Source organism: Somniosus microcephalus, chromosome 2 (genome assembly GCF_052327205.1).
Source record: "Somniosus microcephalus isolate GS21.2 chromosome 2, FLI_Smic_1.0, whole genome shotgun sequence".
Classification (NCBI taxonomy): Eukaryota; Metazoa; Chordata; class Chondrichthyes; order Squaliformes; family Somniosidae; genus Somniosus; species Somniosus microcephalus.
Genome location: NC_140988.1, coordinates 106,576,777 through 106,596,872, shown reverse-complemented (window position 1 = coordinate 106,596,872; position 20,096 = coordinate 106,576,777). Strand labels below are relative to the sequence as shown.

At 42.7% G+C, this 20,096-nt stretch overlaps 1 protein-coding gene across 2 annotated transcripts in view; it reads left to right on the top strand.

The window, feature by feature from the left end:
- The window catches only part of plrg1 (pleiotropic regulator 1), a 60,665-nt gene that overhangs the window by 18,870 nt on the left and 21,699 nt on the right, over positions 1-20,096 (top strand). For both annotated transcript variants that reach the window (XM_085961453.1, XM_085961461.1), the window contains 4 exons: positions 4,159-4,212; positions 4,645-4,738; positions 15,893-15,983; positions 16,137-16,238. In XM_085961453.1, the coding sequence (XP_085817579.1) occupies positions 4,159-4,212; positions 4,645-4,738; positions 15,893-15,983; positions 16,137-16,238 (341 nt within the window). The remainder of the gene's footprint in view (positions 1-4,158; positions 4,213-4,644; positions 4,739-15,892; positions 15,984-16,136; positions 16,239-20,096) is intronic.

Below are 20,096 nucleotides of genomic sequence, written 5' to 3'. Positions count from 1 at the left end.
TGTGGTGGAACCGTTGGTCAGGATCGCGGCTTGCATGTTGTCGTGAAGCAGGCGGAGGATAGTGACAAACCTTTGAGGGCAGCCGAATTTGAGGAGGACACTCCATAATCCCTCAGTGTCGAAGGCCTTTGTGAGATCAAAGGCGGCCATGTACAGCGGTTGGTGCTGTCCCCTGCATTTCTAAGGATAAGGGGTAAGCCATTTAGGACTGAAATTAGGAGGAATTTCTTCACCTAGAGAATGGTGAACCTGTGGAATTATCTACCACAGAAGGCAGTTGAGGCCAACTTATTTAAATATATTCAAGAAGGAGTTAGATATATTTCTTAAGGCTAAAGGGAGCAATGGATATGGGGATAAAGCAGGGACAGGGTACTGAATTTGTATGATCAGCCATGATCTCATTAAATGGTGGAACAGGCTTGAGGGGCCGAATGGCCTACTCCTGCTCCTATCTTCTATGTTTCTTGTAATTGATGTGCAGTGAAGATCATGTCCATTGTGCTCCTTAGTGGGCGGAATCCGCATTGCGACACTGGGAGAAGGCGCTTGAGGAGGATTCTTGCGATGACTATCCCTGTGGCAGACAATTACCGCAATTACCTCTAATTACCGCAATCGGACTTGTCACCTTTCTTGAAGATGGTCTCAAACCCGGCACTAAGCTCATGGTCTACAGAGCAGCAGTGATACCTGCCCTGCTGTATGGCTCAGAGACATTGACCATGTACAGCAGGCACCTCAAAGCACTGGAGAGGTACCACCAACGCTGCCTCCACAGGATCCTGCAAATCCATTGGCAGGATAGGCGCACCAACGTCGGTGTTCTTGCTCAGGCCAACATCCCCAGCATCGAAGCTTTGACCACGCTCGATCAGCTCTGATGGGCGGGTCACATTGTCCGCATGCCCAATACGAGACTCCCAAAATAAACGCTCTACTCGGAGCTCAGGCACGGCAAGAGAGCCCCAGGTGGGCAGAGGAAACGCTTCAAGGACACCCTCAAAGCCTCCTTGAAAAAGTGTAACATCCATTGATGGTCACAATTACTGGTTACCATAAAAGGGAACCCAAAAGTCTTTTATAAACCAATAAATAGTGGAAGAGTGGGGCCGATTAGGGACCCAAAAGGAGATCTTGTGGAGGTTGAGGGCATAGCTGAGTTACTAAATGAGTACTTTGCATCTGTCTTCACTAGAAAAGAGGATGCTGACAATGTAGTAGTAAAGGAGGAGGCAGCAGTGATGTTGGATAGGATAAAAATAGGAAAGTCATCCGGTTTGCGTGGGATGCATCCTAGGTTACTGAGTATGGTTGGAAATTGCGGAGGCGCTAGCCACAATCCTCCAATCCTCCTTAGATATGGGGTTGGTGCAGAGGCCTGGAGGATTGCAAATGTTACACCTATTTAAAAAAAGAAAAGGGCAGAGGGATAAACCCGGCAACTACAGGCCAGAGTTTCCCTGCTGTCTGCCACAGGGAAAGTGGTGGGAAAACTTTGAGACAATAATCCGGGACAAAATTAATTGGAATTTAGAAAAATATGGAGTAATAAATGAAAGCCAGCATGGAATTGTTAAAGGCAAATCATGTTTGACTAACTTGATCAAGTCTTTGATGAAGTAGCGGAGAGGATTGATGAGGGTAGTGCACTTGATGTGCATATGGACTTTCAAAAGGCGTTTGACAAAGTACCACATAATAGATTTGTTAACAAAATTAAAGCCCAAGGGATTAAAGGGATAGTGGCAGCATGGATACAAAATTAGCTAAGGGACAGAAAGCAGAGAGCAGTGGTGAGCTGTTGTTTTTCATATTGGAGGGAAGTATACAGTGGTGTTCCCCAGGGGTTGGTATTAAGACCACTGCTCTTTTTGATATATGTTGATGACCAGGACTTTGGTATACAGGGCATCATTTCAAAGTTTGTAGATGATACCAAACTCAGAAATGTAGTAAACAATGAGGAGGGTAGCAACAGACTTCAGGAGGACATACAGACTGGTGAAATGGGCAGACACATGGCAGATGAAATTTAACGCAGAGAAGTGTGAAGTGATTAATTTTGGTAGGAAAAATGAGAGGCAATATAAACTAAATGGTACAATTTTAAGGGAGTGCAGGAACAGAGACCTGTGGATATATGTACACAAATCTTTGAAGGTGGCAGGACAAGTTGAGAAGACTTTTTTTTTAAACATATGGGATCCTTGGCAGTACTGGTGTTATACAGCAGCTGCAAAATTGTCCTTTGCCTGTCAGATCTGTGCATCTACGCAGCTTGTTCTAGCAGCTATATTTTAATTTAGGAAAGTGCTGGTGGCACCATATGTTTCTGGTATCATTAGAGAAACGCTGTGCTACATTTATCTAGTACCTAGGACATTGTGTTTACAGTGAACAGGCACGATCCTGTGCCAAGCCTAAGCCTCCCATTGGAGGTAAAAACTGTAACTATCTGCTGTTGCCATTTTTGTAATGGTATACACCCAATACAGCTTTGTGAAGATCAAGCACTTGATCAGACATCAAAATCTTGAGATAATGGGCCAGTAATTCCGGTCCCAACGCGTGAGTACGGACGGTGTACTCGCGCGTGGGCCCGTTGGAAGTGCCGGATTTCAGCATGCACAGCGCATGCGTGGGAAACTGGCATTTCCTCCAAGGGGTTCAGAGGTCCAATGCTGCGCGCACGCGTTGAACTTCCTTTTTGACAGGTTTGCCCGTGTGCAAGGGCCTGAACTTTTTAGACATATAAAAAGGAGGCGTAAGGACTTGATTCTTTAAGGTAAGTGGTCTATTATTTAAAATTATAACATTTTTTCCACAGCTTTATTGTTTTTAAGGACTTTACAGTAAGGTAAGTTTATTTTTAGACCCGATTTCTTAAAAAATTATTTTTTTCAAAAATTTGATTAATTGTTTGAAATAGTTTTTTAAAGTTATTTATAGTTTATTTAATTATTGGGATGTTTTTTAAAATTTTATTTAAAGTTAAGCTCGTCTTTTGGGCGCCTGTACTTTTCATGAGTTTGACAGTTCTTACTATCAAACTCATGAATGAAGTTTCCCCTCCCCTGATTGGCTGCACAGTGCTCACCTGATCCCAGCCAGCACATCGCACTAACTACGCCGCTGGATCAGGCAAGCACAGCGCGCCGACATCTGAACCGGGCCAGTGACAGGAATTCCAAGCAGGCCCAGGCTTCAGATGTCGGCGTGCCGGGTGAGTGCACATCGGGGGCTTGCATGTGCGGCAAGCCCCCGATCCTAATTTCTGGGCCATTGTGGCTCTTGTGGAGCATGCACACTGGCATGGACCTGTTGGGCTGAATGGCCTGTTTCTGTTCTGTAAATACTGTGTAATAAAATCCATACTGTGCTATTTGGTATAATGTTGTTTGTTTAAGTTGAAGTTTGTGGGACAGTTTTTAGTATGAATTTTGTTGATAGTGTTACATAAGAACATAAGAAATAAGAACAGGAGTAGGCCATACGGCCCCTCGAGCCTGCTCCGCCATTCAATAAGATCATGGCTGATCGTCAACCTCAATCCACTTTCCCGCCCGATTTCCATATCCCTTGATTCCCCTAGAATCCAAATATCTATCTCGGCCTTGAATATACTCAAAGACTCAGCATTCACAGCCCTCCGGGGCAGAGAATTCCAAAGATTCACAAACCTCTGAGTGAAGAAATTCCTCCTCATCTCAGGATAAGGGGTAGGCCATTTAAGACTGAGACTATGCCCCCTAGTCCTGGACACTCCAGCCAGGGGAAACAACCTCTCAGCATCTACCCTGTCAATCCCCTTCAGAATCTTGAATGTTTCAATGAGATCGCCACAGATGGCAGGTGTCCACAATTACAGTTTGAACTGAAGTGCTATTGTAGCTTGTACTTGGAACAGCAGTAATCTTGGGTTTAATCAGTGCTATAATAAGTGCCACCGTTTAAAGTTATTTTTTAGTGTACGTAAGCAGTTTTGCTTCAAATTTAAAAGACATTTTTCCTAAAAATTATTTCTTGAAGGAAGTGATAAGTTATTTGCATACATTTTTAATTAAATACTGGTTATAAAGTATACTTTTTCGTGCTGTTAAATGATTTTCTGAAGTCTAAGATAAAGATCTGAGTCTTGGTTCTACTGTGTTTTAGGTCAGGAATCCGAATACATTATAACTGGTACACATCCATACCCATCAGGGCCAGGTCAGTAGCATTTCTGAAAAATGTTGTTTTTGAGGTTTATAATATGCAGAGTTCCAGCACTGTCAGAGTTGATCTCTTCGGTATCAGACTGGCTGAATCACTGTGACCGAGTTGGTCAATACGGCAAAACAAAGCAACGGCTGAAAAAAAATGAGCATGCAAACAAATTGTTTTACTTTTTAATTGGGCTTAACTTGAATTTTGTAAATGGGAAATCCATTCATTACGTGCAAGCAGCATTACCGTAGATTTTTACCAAACCAAATTCAGAAACACTGCAGTATTTTCAAAGCAACACTAAACAGTAATATCTTGGGTTCTGAAATTAAGGATTTTGCATTAGTGTTTATTGGCACAACAGCGTAATTTAGAAATTAAATATGTACTTACTGTGCGTTAACATACAATATTCATTAAGTCTCTGAATTATAGGAGTGGCTCTAACAGCTGATACACAGGTGCAGAAAATGCCCAGTGAGGCAAGTACTCAGGCCTTGGCTATAGCGCTTCCTCCTTCACAAGCCAGGTAACTTTTTTTATTTACATTCTGGGAACAAACATCAGTGCATTAACAGATCTAAATGCCTATCTTTTCTGTGAAGCAAAGAAGGATCCTGAAGTTAATATTAGTTGCATAGAAATGTTTAATATTTTGCAGTTTAAATTAAGATACATTGTGAAGCTGTTTAGTTGCAGGCTGTTAAGAGCTTTACCTCTGTCAGCCATGGCTCAGTTGGTAGCACTCTCGCTACTGAGTCAGAAGGTTGTGTGTTTAAATCCCACTCGAGATTTGGACACAAAAATCTAGGCTGACACTCCAGGGCAGTACCGAGGGAGTGCTGCACTGTCGGAGGTGCTGTCTTTTGGATGAGACGTTATACTGAGGCCCCGTCTGCTCTCAGCTGGAAGTAAAAGACTATTTCGAAGAAGAACAGGTGAGTTATCCCCGGTGTCCTGGCCAGTATTTATCCCTCAATCAACATCACTAAAAACAGATTATCTGGTCTTTATCGCATTGCTGTTTGTGGGTGGTTGCTGCGTATCCTACATTTGCAACAGTGACTACACTTCAAAAATACTTCATTGATTGTAAAGCGCTTTGGGACTTCCTGAGGTCATGCAAGGCGCTATATAAATGTAAATCTTTCTGTAAAAGTACCTCCCATAGTGAGTCAGAAGTTGTCCTGCTGTGGGGGAATCATTCACATCTCCAGGATTTTAATGAAGTTTGTGAAAGATTGCCCAAGAGACAGTGAACTAAGTGTTTTTGATTAGTTCCCGTATCGTTACCTCTGGTGTCCCCCAAAGATCTAACCTTGTCCCCCTCCTATTTCTCATCTACATATTGCCCCTTGGCGACATCATCTGAAAACAGAGCGTCAGTTTCCACATATACTCTGACGACACCCAGTTCTACCTCACCACCACTTCTCTCGACCCCTCCACTGTCTAAATTGTCTAACTGCTTGTCCAACAGCCAGTTCTGGATGAGCAGAAATTTTCTCCAACTAAATATTGGGAAGACCGAAACCATTGTCTTTGGTCCCCGCCACAAACTCCGTTTCCTAGCCACTGACTCCATCCCTCTCCCTGGCAACGGTCTGAGGCTGAACCAGACTGTTTGCGACCTTGGTGTCATATTTGACCCGGAAATGAGCTTCTGACCACATATCCGCGCCATAACTGAGACCTCGCCTACTTCCACCTCCGTAATATTGCCCGACTCCATCCCTGCCTCAACTCATCTGCTGTTGAAACCCTGATACATGCCTTTGTTATCTCTAGACTTGACTATTCCAACGCACTCCTGGCTCCCGCGTTCTACCCTATGTAAACTTGGTCATCCAAAACTCGGCTGCCCATGTCCTAACTCGCACCAAGTCCCATTCACCCATCACCCCTGTGCTCGCTGACCTACATTGGCTCCAGGTTAAGCAACGCCTCGATTTCAAAATTCTCATCCTTGTTTTCAAATCCCTCCATGGCCTTGCCCCTCCCCATCTCTGTAATCTCCTTCAGCCCCACAACACCCAGAGATATCTGCGCTCCTCTAATTCTGCCGCCTTGAGCTTCCCTGATTTTAATTGCTCAATCATTGGTAGCCGTGCCTTGAGCTGCCAAGGCCCTAAGCTCTATAATTCCCTCCCTAAACCTCTCCGCCTCCCTACCACTGTTTCCTCCTTTAAGATGCTCCTTAAAACCTACCTCTTTGACCAACTTTTGGTAATCTGCCCTAATTTCTCCTTGTGTGGCTTGGTGTCAAATTTTGTTTTATAAACTCCTGTGAGGGAGTGGGGGAATTAAAAACCAGAGCGTGTCAGGAAGGGACAGAATGTATAATGATAAAGGTAAAGGGGTAAAAGCAGGAATAAATTGTCAGAAAACATATTTGAAAGTTCTTTATCTGAATGCACGCAGCATTCGTAACAAAATTGACGAGTTGACAGTACAAATAACTACACATGGGTATGATCTGGTGGCCATTACGGAAACATGGCTGCAAGATAATCATGACTGGGAACTAAACATACAAGGGTATTTGACAATTAGGAAGGACAGACAGACAGGAAGGAAAGGGAGGTGGGGTTGCTATGTTAATCAAGGATGGAATCACTGCAATAGTCAGAAATGATATTGGGTCAAAGGATCAGGATAGTGAAACAGTTTGGGTGGAGATAAGGAATAATAAGGGGAAAAAGTCACTAGTGGGCGTAGTCTATAGGCCTCCTAACAGTTGCAACTCTGTTGGTCGGAGTATAAATCAGGAAATAGTTGGGGCTTGTAATAAGGGAACAGCTATAATCATGGGGGATTTTAACTTTCATATTGACTGGACTAATCAAATTGGGCATGGCAGCATTGAGGAAGAGTTCATAGAGTGTATTAAGGACGGGTTCCTTGAGCAGTATGTAACTGAACCAACCAGGGGGCAGGCAATCTTAGATCTGGTCCTGTGTAATGAGACAGGATTAATAAAAAATGTCTTAGTAAAGGATCCCCTTGGAATGAGTGACCATAATATGGTTGAATTCCAAATTCAGTTTAAGGGTGAGAGTTGGATCTCAAACCAGCGTACTAAGCTTAAATAAAGGAGACTATGAAGGTATGAGAGTAGAATTGACTAAAGTGGACTGGGAAAACAGATTAAAGTGTAAGACGGTACAAGAGCAGTGGTCTACATTCAAGGAGATATTTCACATCTTTCAAGATAAATATATTCCACTGAGGAAAAAGGGGAGTAAAAGAAAAGACAGCCATCCGTGGCTTAGTAAAGTAATAAAGGATAGTATTCGACTGAAAACAAGGGCATATACAATTCAATTCAATTCAAATCGCTTTATTGGCATGATAAGGTACATCTTATGTTGCCAAAGCATCAAAATACATTTATGGTTGAACACATAAACGCGGTTCTATTCATACAGTTTATAAATATACATTCGCCTTGTTTGTATATATTGTCTTAGTTTACTGGTTGTCCCTCTGTTCATGGCAAGCTGTAACATAGTGTGCCGCCAGTGTTACACAGCTTCTCTCCTCCCCCAGTAGGAAAGGGAGTTTTTGGTTGTCATTCAGATTTCTGAATTCAGGGCATATTTGGGAGAATTTTTGGTAGAAATTCTCCCTGATGTCCTGATATTTTCCACAGGCTGTGAGGAAGTGCATCTCTGTCTCAACTACTCCCAGACTGCAGTGAGAGCATATCCTGTCTTCTCTTGGCAGCCTGGTTTGCCTGTGTCTGCCTTTTTCGATCGCTAGGCTATGTTCGCTAAGTCTGTACCTTGTCAAGGTTCTTCTCAGTTTGTTATCCTTTACCATGGTCAGGTAATCAGCTATGTTGTATTGTCTGTTTAGGGCCAAGTAGCAATTGAGTTTGCTTTGGGTTTTTGTTGTTTCTGCCCAATATGTCAGATATTTTTCCTTTTGCTTAGCGACGATTGTGTTGGGTTGAATTCTTTGTGTTACCCTGTCACTGTCCTGGGACTGGTTATTGTTAGTGTTGTTAGTAGTTACTTCACTGAGTCCCAGGACTAGTTGACTGAGGGTATTCTTCTTTATGGTCAGCTCTTGGCATTTCAGGGCGTCGTAGTGATAGCATTGGGGGTTGCTCATTTGTAGGTGATTCCAAAATTTGGTGGCTCTTTTTTGGATAGTGATTATTAATGGATATTGGCCTAGTTCCGCCCTGCATGCATTGTTTACTGTTTTCCTTTGAGTCCGGAGGATACTTTTACAGAATTCTGCATGTAGGATCTCAATTGGGTGTTTGTCCCATTTTGCAAATTCTTGTTGTGTTAGCGGTCCCCATACCTCACTGCCATAGAGTGCAATTGGTTCAATTACTGATTTGAAAATTTTGAGCCAAATGCTAATTGGGATTTTTATTTGGATTGATTTTTTGATGGCATAGAAAGCCCTTCTTGCTTTCTCTTTCAGTTCATTCACAGCCAGTTTGAAGTTTCCCGTCGAACTGATTTTTAAGCCCAAGTATGTATAGTGAGTGGTTTGTTCAATTTTGGTTGTTCCTACTGTGAAATTTATTTTGGGTCCCTGATGTTTGGATCTTTGCTGGAACACAAGGACTTTGGTTTTTTGGGGATTTATTGTCAGGGCCCAAGTCTGGCAGTACGACTCCAGCAGGTCCAGGTTCTGCTGTAGACCCTCCTTAGTTGGTGACAGCAGAACCAGGTCGTCTGCATAGAGGAGGAATTTAACCTTGGATTCATATAGGGTGAGGCCAGGTGCTGTAGATTGTTCAAGTAGTTTTGCCAATCCATTAATGTAAATATTAAAGAGTGTCGGTGAGATTGGCGAGCCCTGCGTCACCCCCCGCCCCTGTGGGAAGTATTTTGTTTGTTTGTCTCCAATTTTAACTGCACATTTATTGTTTGTATACATTGATTTAATTACATCATATGTTTTCCCTCCTACCCTGCTTTCGATAAGTTTCAGGAATAAACCGTCATGCCAGATGGAGTCGAAAGCCTTCTGGAAATCTACAAAGCATGCGTAGATTTTGCTTTTGTTATGGTGAACGTGTTTGTCAATTAGGGTCTGTAGGGTGAAGATATGATCGGATGTTCTATAGTTTGGCAGGAATCCAATTTGGCTTTTACTCAAGACATTGTGCTCCTCAAGGAAGTTTATAAGTCTTTTGTTTATGATGCTACAGAATACCTTCCCCAGGTTACTGTTTACACAGATGCCTTGATAGTTGTTTGGGTCGATTTTGTCCCCACTTTTGTATATGGGTGTTATGAGTCCTTTGTTCCAGATGTCAGGGAAATAACCGACACTCAGAACCAAGTTGAAGAGTTTTAGGATAGCTAGTTTCATTTTGTCGTCTGCGTGTTTAATCATCTCGTTTAGTATGCCGTCTGTCCCGCAAGCTTTTCCTGGTCGCAGGTCCTTGAGTTTTTCAAGAAGTTCTTTTTCTGTTATTATGGCGTCTAGCGGGTTTTGGTTATCTTTTATGGCCAATTCAAGCTTTTCCAGTTTTTTGCGTATTTGGTGTTGCTCTGGTCTTAGTGTGTTTTTCTGGTATAATTTTTCAAAGTGGTTTACTCATGTGTCCCCATTTTGAATGGACAAATCGTCGTGTTGTTTTTTGTGTAGTGTTTTCAAGTTGTCCCAGAAACAATTGGAATCAATGGATTCCTCCATGGAGCTGAGTGTATTCTTAATAAATTGCTCTTTTTTGGTTCTGAGTGTGTTTCTGTATTGTGTTAGTGTCTGACAATAAGTAAGGCGTAATTCCTCGTTTTCTGGATGTCTGTGTTTTTGGTTTGATATTTTTCTAAGTTTTTTCCTCATGTTATGGCAATCATGGTCAAACCATTTTTCATAGTTTTTTGTTTTGGGTTTGTTCTTGCGAGCTTTCAAGTTTGCATTTGTTGCCAAATTATCAAAAATATTGTTTAGTTTACTAACTGCCCGGTTTACGCCTTCTTTATTGTGAGTGTATATGTTATCCAGAAAGGTGTCTAAGAGAGCTTGAGTTGATGCATTGCTAATTGTTTTCTGGTATTTTTCCGTGTCATTTTTGGCCCATCTGTACGATTTTTTGGTGTTGTACGGTTGTGTTTCTATGTTGTTTGTTTCTGTCTTTTTGAGAAACATAGTAATTTGACTGTGATCTGACAGTGTTGTTTGTGGTTTGACTGTGCTCTGAAAGAGGATGGGTCTAAGTCTGTAATCATATAGTCTACTGTGCTGCAGCCAAGAGGTGAGCAATAGGTCGATCTTCCTAGGAGGTCTCCTATGAACCTACCATTGACAATGTACAGACCCAGGTTTCGACAGAGCTGTAGTAGTTGTTTTCCGTTGGTATTTGACTGCTTGTCGCAGTTATGCCTGTATGGAAGGGAAGGGATGTCAAAGTGGTTATTCCCGAATACGTAACTGTTTCCCTGATTATTGGTGAAGTCTGGTTCTTCGCCCGTTCTTGAATTGAGGTCCCCACAGATCAACACGTTCCCCTGGGCCTGGTATTGGATAATTTCCCCCTCCATGTTGGAGAAGGTGTCCTCTTTAAAGTACGGGGAATCGATTGGAGGGATATAAAGTGCGCAAATGTAAACATCTTGGTTGTTTGAGATAATCTCCCTCTCAAGTTTGAGCCACATATGGTTTTTGCCCTTTTTTATAAATTTGATGTAATTCTTAAGTTCTGTTTTAAACCAGATCAGTATGCCTCCGGAGTCTCTGCCTTGGGTTACACTTGGTAATTTATTGGAGGGGACCACTAGCTCAGTGTACCCTTGGGGACAGCCAGTGTGTCCTTTTCCTTTATACCAAGTTTCCTGTAAAATGATAATATCTAGATCTTTAGTTTCTTCTATGAACTCTGTGGTCCTACTCTTCACTTCTAGCACTGAAGAGCGTAGACCTTGGATATTCCAGGTCGAAATATATAAGGATTTCATGTTAAGTTTGATCTTTTACTATGATAGGTTAAAGAATCGTACGTGTTTGTCGTGTCTAAGTGTGGGGAAAAAAAAGATCACCTCAGTTGTCCATAAAAGTTAATACAATTTGGTTACAGTTCTTTCTATTAATTAGTCCTTGATCCATAAGGCGGAAGTAGATGCTGCTGCACATCTGCTTATTGTCTCTTAATGGATTGTTTCTGTCTGAGGTATTGCGTACGCCCTGTGCATCTCTCCCTCTGTCTGGCTGGGGGCGGTCCTATTCCCCTGTGGGACAGGAGTGGTGCAGGTCTGATATTGTTGATCCTCTCTGGTCTCGGTTGGTGTGGTGGTGGTCTTTGTAGTGTTCCTGATATGTACCCCGCTGATCTCTGGTGGTCGGGGGGGGGGGGGTCCTCTTGGAGTCTGGGTATGGACCCGGTTAAAAGCGACGTCCTTCAGGGCTTTAGCAAAGATCGATATTCTTTGCCTTTGGATGTGGACGTGGTCGTAAAGACATTCCTCATCGAGGGTGGGGTGTTGGGCCAGGTGTACGTTGTGGTTTGATTCGCAGTCTCTTGCTATGCTGGCATTTATCTCATGAATTGTGTTGTTGTTGAAGTCTGTTCTCGGCAATATTGTGGAAACAGTGATTCTAGTGTTTGGAAATGTACTGCTTGCCTTCCTAATCATTGCTCTGAGCGATGTTGCTACCTCTTTCTGTTTGGCCTTTAGGTCATTTGTGCCTGTGTGTATTATTATGTGTTGGGGGGAGCCTAATCTGGCTTTGGTCAGCCATCCCATGGCTCTGTCTGTTGCTGGGCACCAAATCTTTTCTACTTTACTTCTAGGGAAGAGCTTTTTCTCCCATCTATATATATAAAGCGGCTCTTCTGTCTGTCCCGATGTCTGTCTGTCTGTCTGTCCGCCTGGTCTCTATACGTTTGGAAGTTACAGAGCGTACCGACGCGCGCGTCGCCTCAAAAGAAAGCTTGCGATTCCGGACCGGTCATAGGCGTATTTACGTTTCGGCCGGACAAAAATCCCGCCCGCGGTATCCCAAAAACTTTCAGCGTTCCGCTCATTAGCATCTCATTAGCGACCGTGTGATGTCGAGGTCTTCCTACAGTTGAGTGTCGAGTGACTCGACGATTGACCAATCCTACGCTTCGGTGACCTGACCGGTCGACCAATGCGTGTGTGGGCGGGCCTTATCCTTCTGAACCGAGGTGAGTGGCCGCCATCTTGATTTTCCACGATTTTTTCCCCCACACTTTCTGTGTGTTAGGGAACTAAGGTAAATATTTCAATTATGTGTTAGGCAATTAATTAACAATTTATTTGAGTTTTATATTGTGTTTAGCAACCCCCCCCCCCTCCTCCTCACCCTCGCGCAGGGGGGACTCGGGGCCTGAAGCTGAAAAAATTTCTCTTTCTCTCTCTTTCTTCCCTCTCTCTCTCTCTCCTTCTCCTCTTCCCTCTCTCTCCTTCTCCTCTTCCCTCTCTCCTCTTCCCTCTCTCTCCTTCTCCTCTTCCCTCTCTGTCTCTCTCTACTTACCCCTCTCAGGTGTTGCGGACGGAGCGCGGGCGCGCCGCCCGAAGTTTCCCGCTCGCTAACGGCCTTGCCGGCTCCCGCGGGCCGCCCGCACTCACTGCGCATGCGTCGCCCGCACTTACCGCGCATGCGCCGCCCGCCCGCAGCGGCCGTCCATCAGCCGCGCGATACGCGGGGGATCTCAGCAACGGCACCGGACCTCAGGCGCTAGGCGGGGGGGGGGCCGGAGAGAGGGACAGAGGGGAGAGGGAGACAGGGGAGGGGAAGGGAGAGAGGGGAGGGAGGGAGAGAGGGGAGGGAGGGATAGGACAGGGAGAGGACATGACAGGGAGAGGGGGGACACACAGGGGCAGGGAGACCAAACGCCCCAAAATTGCCCTCGCAACGCGGGGCTCCCCAGCTAGTAGAAATATAAATTAGCCAAATCTAGTGGGAGGATAGAAGATTGGGAAGCATTTAAAAGCCAGCAAACAATAACTAAAAGATTAATTAAGAAAGGAAGATAGATTATGAAAGTAAACTAGCAAAAAATATAAAAACAGATAGCAAGAGTTTCTACAGCTATATAAAAAGAAAAAGGGTGGCTAAAGTGAACGTTGGTCCCTTAGAGGATGGGACTGGGAAACTAGTGGTGGGGAACATGGAGATGGCAAAGACGCTGAACAAATATTTTGTATCAGTCTTTACAGTAGAGGACACTAAAAAATATCCCAACACTGGACAAACAGGGGGCAATGGGGGGGGGGGGGGAGGAGCTAAACACGATTAAAATCACTAAGGAGATGGTACTCAGTAAAATAATGGGACTTAAGGCGGATGAATCCCCCGGACCTGATGGCCTACATCCTAGGGTCTTGAGAGAAGTGGCGGTAGGGATTGTGGATGCATTGGTGATCATTTTCCAGAACTCCCTGGACTCAGGAAAGGTCCCGGCAGATTGGAAAACTGCTAATGTAACACCCTTATTTAAGAAGGGAAGTAGACAAAAAGCTGGAAACTATAGACCAGTTAGCCTAACATCTGTGGTTGGCAAAATGTTGGAGTCCATTATTAAGGAAACAGTAACAGAGCATTTGGATAAACATAATTTAATAAGACAGAGTCAGCATGGTTTTACAAAGGGGAAGTCATGTTTGACAAATTTGCTCGGAATTCTTTGAGGATGTAACATACAGGGTGGATAAAGGGGAACCAGTGGATGTAGTGTGTTTGGACTTCCAAAAGGCATTTGACAAGGATCCACACAAAAGATTACTGATCAAGATTAAAAAATCATGGGATTGGGGTAATATACTGGCATGGGTGGAAGATTAGCTATCTAACAGAAAACAAAGAGTTGGGATAAATGGTTCGTTCTCGGGCTGGCAGTCAGTAACTAGTGGTGTTCCGCAGGGGTCAGTGCTGGGACCCCAACTCTTTACAATCTATATTAACGATTTGGAGGAAGGGACCGAGTGCAACATATCCAAGTTTGCCGACGATACAAAGATGGGAGGGAAAGCAGTGAGTGAGGAGGACATAAAAAACCTGCAAAAGGACACAGACAGGCTAAGTGAGTGGGCAGAGATTTGGCAGATGCAATATAATGTTGGAAAGTGTGAGGTTATGCACTTTGGCAGAAAAAATCAAAGAGCAAGTTATTATCTAAATGGAGAGAAACTGCAAAGTGCTACAGTACAAAGGGATCTGGGGGTCCTGGTGCATGAAACACAAAAAGTTAGTATGCAGGTGCAGCAGGTGATCAGGAAGGCCAATGGAATCTTGGCTTTTATTGCAAGGGGGATGGAGTATAAAAACAGGGAAGTCTTGCCGCAGTTATACAGGGTATTGGTGAGGCCACACCTGGAATACTGCGTGCAGTTTTGGTTTCCATATTTAAGAAAAGATATACTTGCTCTCGAGGCGGTTCAGAGAAGGTTCACTCGGTTGATTCCAGAGATGAGGGGGTTGACGTATGAGGAAAGGTTGAGTAGGTTGGGACTCTACTCATTGGAGTTCAGAAGAATGAGAGGCGATCTTATCGAAACATATAAGATTGTGAGGGGGCTTGATCGGGTGGATGCGGTGAGGATGTTTCCACTGATGGGTGAGATTAGAACTAGGGGGCATAATCTTAGAATAAGGGGCTGCCCTTTCAAAACTGAGATGAGAAACTCCTTCACTCAGAGGGTAGTAAATCTATGGAATTTGCTACCCCAGAGAGCTGTGGAAGCTGCAACATTAAATAAATTTAAAATGGAGATAGACGGTTTCCTAGCAGATAAGGGAATTAGGGGTTACGGGGAGAGGGCAGGGAAGTGGACGTGAGTCTAGATTCAGATCAGCCATGATCCTATTGAATGGCGGAGCAGGCCCGAGGGGCCGTATGGCCTACTCCTCCTATTTCTTATGAAACACCTTGGGTCATTTTACTATGTTAAAGGCAGTATATAAATGCAAGGCGCTGTTGTACTATTTTTGCATAATTAATGGCGAGTGCCTCATCGTTATTTTGACAGCAAATTCTGGCCCACTATCTTTAAAGCAAGACCCTAAACTTGTAACATGTATACCCCTTTGAATCCTGAAATTGCTGTTCTATCACTGTTTGTTTCTTCTAATATGCTCCAGAAAGAATAGGAAATCAAAACGTGAATTTTAATTGGCTAACAGTTTTTAAGCATTCTGTAGAGAGCTTATTTGAGTCTGACATGATCTTATCAAAGCAAACGATCCAACTCCAGCTGTTTCTATTTCATGTCGGTGAACATTTGGATGAAAAAATCGGGAAGATAACAAGAAACTTGAGTTCTCTGTGAAAGCACTGAGGGTTTGGCAGAACGGTGTGAAAACTAGTGCCAATGTAATTTGATGATTTTAAAGCTGAGTAGCCATAGATGTCAGTGGAGCCTGCAAAAAAATTCATTTCTGTGCAATGCAGTGGAAATTCTTGGTCCATGGTTTCCATTAATTCATCTGCTGTTGATTTGGAGCATTTATTAATTGCAGCTGTGTAACGGAGGTTAACTGAACTATAAATTTGAAGCTCGAGCAGCCTTGGCTGATGACTATATATTTCAGCATTTGCTGATTAAGCAAAAATAATTTTTTAAGTGGCACAAATCGGGCAGTAATTGGGTGACTTTTCTAATTTTCTATTTTTTTAATAGCATACTGATGTTGGCTCTTATTCCATTTAATAAATAAAGTTAGAGAATATGTCTTATTCCACTTTCAGGCAAGATGCTAATCGTAATGCAGCCAGTGTTGCTGATATCCACAGACACGCGGGTATTGCTGAACGTTCACAGCCTCCAGTGTCTTCCATGGTAAGATTCCTTTGATGGATACAAGAAATTGTAAATACCAGCACACATTGTTTCTGATGAAGTGACAGAATTTAGTGAATAGATTTTAAGAAAATAAAAATACACGAATCTAGGTTTTCTTATTCATGCTTCTCTGTTTGACTTATGTTGCAGGCTCTAATGGAAGTTGGGGGCCCAAAGAATTCTTCATTGATTTCAAGGAAACTTCCTACAATGCCAAAACCACAATGGCACCCACCTTGGAAGCTGTACAGAGTGAGCAAATTATTGTGTGAATCTTTTGTATACACAATAACCTATTCCCAGCTGTCGAACACGCCATCAGTTTAAAAAATACTCAGTATGTGGCAAGAAAATGTTAGTTAAAATGTTTTCCATTTTATAAATTCTCTAACTAGAAAAAGAATGCTTTTCAATTAAAAAGTGATTTATATATTTTTAAAAATTAGCAGAACTCTGGGTGGGTAAGTCACTGGGCCTAATGGCATGCACTTAAGGCTGTTGAAGGAAGAAGATAGCAGAGGCTCTGACCACAATTTTTCAATCCTCCTTAAATGTGCAGATTTGGCCAAGAGTCTAGAGGGTAGCCAGAGGAAAGCCTCTCTTTTCAGGGAAAGAAGAATAAACCAGGAAAATATGGACTGCGTATAATGTCAGTTATGGGCAAACTCTAAATCTGTAATTGAAGATAAAATTGGTGAGCTTTTAGAAATGAATGGCTTAATCAAAGACAGCAACACAAATTTGGGGAAGTGACCGATTTGAATAGATAAAGGGAGTGAAGCCGAAGTAGTGTATAGAAGACATTGAATAAATTGTTTCACAAGAGCCTTGTTAGAAAAATTCAGGTGTATGTATGAGAGGAAATGTGCATGAATAGAAAGTTGGTTGACTTACAGGAAACAGTATTACTGTTGATGGTTGTTGCTCAGATTGGAGAAGGCTAGAAGTGGTGTACTCTAGGAGGTTAGTGCTGGGTTCAATTGTTCTCTGCAAATATTGATGAATTGGGCATAAAGAACACTATCAAAATGTAAAAGTAGGGGGTTTGGCAAGCAACAAAGAGGACTGTAAAAGATTTTAGGAGGACAAGATGGCCAGACAGGTGGAAGATGCAATTTAATGTGCATAAGTGTCATGTAATACATCTTGGGAGGAAAACGGGGATTGGGAAAGACACTGAAGAATGTGAATGAACAGGAAAACCTAGGGGTTCAAATGCATAATGCCCTGCAAGTGCAAGTGCAAGTAGATAAAACAATTTAAAAAAAACTAATAGTATTTTGGGTTTTATTAATAGGGTCTCACATACAAGAGTAAAGAAGTAATAAATTTACACACAACATTGGTTAGGCCTGTGTGCTGATTTAGATGTCCCATTATGAAAAGAAATTAAAGCCATAGATTATGATGTTGGGGATCAGAAACTATAGTTATAAGGAAAGACGAGATGCTGGTATTATTTCCACTGGAGCAGGGAAGGTTAACATATTTAAGAGACTTTTTAAAATTATGGTGTGATTTGATGGGGTGACTATGGAAAGGACTATTTCTCCGGTTGGGGAAACATTGAGGGTGTAAAATGCTCACAGAATGAGAAGAATGGTGCAGAGAAACTTATTTATGCAGACTCAATAAAGCATTTGATGCCTTGCCAGAGGCAGTAGTTGAGGCAGAGCCTATTCTATCTTTTACAGGAAAATTAGATAAATATTTAAAACAGTGGAAGATACAGGACTATGGAAAAAGAACAGGGCATTGGTCTTTGTTTTGGATTGCTCTAACACAGTGCCAGAATAGACATGATGGGCTGAATGGCCACCTCTTGTGCTGTAAACTTCTATGGGATGGTGGTGCAGCAAGATGTGAGAGTGCTAAAATGTAGGTTTCTACTTGCAATCCCAATATAGTTGATTCTTCCTTTTCAGCTATGCTCACTGAATGAGTTAATAGATTCCTTTCTTATGTCTCATTGCTGGATTATGAATAGCAATAGCCTACACTTGGGAGTATGTCCCCTTCATAGTGTGGATATAACAGGCGTGACTTTGCTGCCAAAATAATGGTGAGGCTAATGGCGCTTACCGTTATTTATGTATAAATGGTACAGCAACTTCAGGCGAGGGACAGATGCACAGTTAAATGCCAATATCCAGAAGTTGCTGTCTGAGTTGCGCCGCACAATTTTGCTTTTAGATTCATGAAAACGGCAGTTCGCAGTCTACCTTGCCATTGAAATGCATTGAATGTCATGAAGTTGCTGTATTAGTATGATAGGTACGAACTAACCTTCCCACAGAAAGTTAAGTCTCGTCATTGCAAGCATACGTACCCTTTTAACGTGATGATTGTTAATTACTGCCAATCATCCTCTGGCACTGCACTAAAAAATTACTATTACAAGCATGGAGATCATTCCTTCAAGCATTAATTGTTGGAGATTTTAAAAATGTAAAATTAAAAAAATTAAATGTACATTTCGTTTGTCTCTTTTTTTTCTCAATACAATCTTTCTTTCCCTCTTTATTTCTCTTTCTGTACCTGATTAAGAACATAACAAGAATTAGGAGCAGGAGTAGGCCATACGGCCCCGCGAGCCTGCTCCGCCATTCAATAAAGTCATGACTGATCTTCGACATCAACTCCACTTTCCTGCCCGATCTCCATATCCCTTGATTCTGAACCAACTGTTTGACATTGAATTCACCCACTCTAATTTATACTTCCTTCTCAGTCCTTCCTCAGTTTATTTCTCAATCCTTCAATCTGATTGCCCTGTTCACTCGGGTCCCAGGTGCCCTGTTTCCCTCCTCATGCCGTTATCAGCTTGCACTTAAAGCAACTTGCCATGCAAAAAATTGTTAACTTAAATGTGCTAACTAATGACAGATGCCATTAGATGCCCTGCTGCAAAATCTGGACCATTGTGTATTCCTTGGACATCTAAGGACTTAATTTTATAAATGTTTTTATTGATTATTTCAGCTAGAAATTATAAATGTTATGAAAAGTGATATGTGGCTGTTGAAATTCTGTATGATGACATTCAGTCTCAAAATAGAAATGTTGTAGTGGTAGGGGATAGTGTTATTAGGGGGATAGATAGAGTTCTCTGCAGCCGAGAGCGAGAGTCCCGAAGGCTGTGTTGCCTACCCGGTGCCAGGGTTAAGGACATCTCCTCTGGGCTGGAAAGAAACTTGCACTGGGAGGGGGTGGATCCAGTTGTCGTGGTCCATGTTGGTACAAACAACGTAGATAGGACTAGGAAGCCGGTTCTGTTAAAGGAGTATGAGCAGCTAGGCGTCAAATTAAAAAACAGAACCTCAAGGGTAATAATCTCTGGATTATTACCTGAGCCACGAGCGAATTTGGCTAGGACAAATAAAATTAGAGAGCTAAATGCGTGGCTCAAAGACTGGTGTGGGAGAAATGGGTTTTGCTTCCTGGGACACTGGCACCAGTACTAGGGCAGGAGGGAGCTGTTCCATTGGGACGGGCTTCACTTGGCCAGTGCTGGGACTAGAGTCCTGGCGGATCATATAACTAGGGCTGTAGAGAGGGCTTTAAACTAACTAGTGGGGGGGAGGTTCCTAGAGAGCAAATAATAAAAATGACAACAGAGAGGGTCATAGACTTAGGTAGCAGTGGGGAAATTAAAAACCAGAGTGTGTCAGGAAGGGGCAGAAGGTATGGAGTAAAAGGTAAAGTAATAAAAAGGGCAAAAGCAGGAACTAAGTGTCACAAAACATATTTGAAAGTTCTCTATCTGAATGCACGTAGCATTCGTAACAAAATAGACGAGTTAATGGCACAAATAACTACATATGGGTATGATCTTGTGGCCACTACAGAAACATTGCTGCAGGGTGACAATGCCTGGGAATTAAACATACCAGGTTATTTAATGATCAGGAAGGACAGGCAGGAAGGAAGGGGAGGTGGGGTGGCTATGTTAATAAAGGAAGGAATCACTGTAATACAGAGAAATGATATTGGGTCAAATGATCAGGATAATGAAACAGTTTGGGTGGAGATGAGGAATAATAAGGGGAAAAAAACACTAGTGGGCGTAGTCTATAGGCCTCCGAACAGTTGCAACTCTGTTGGATGGAG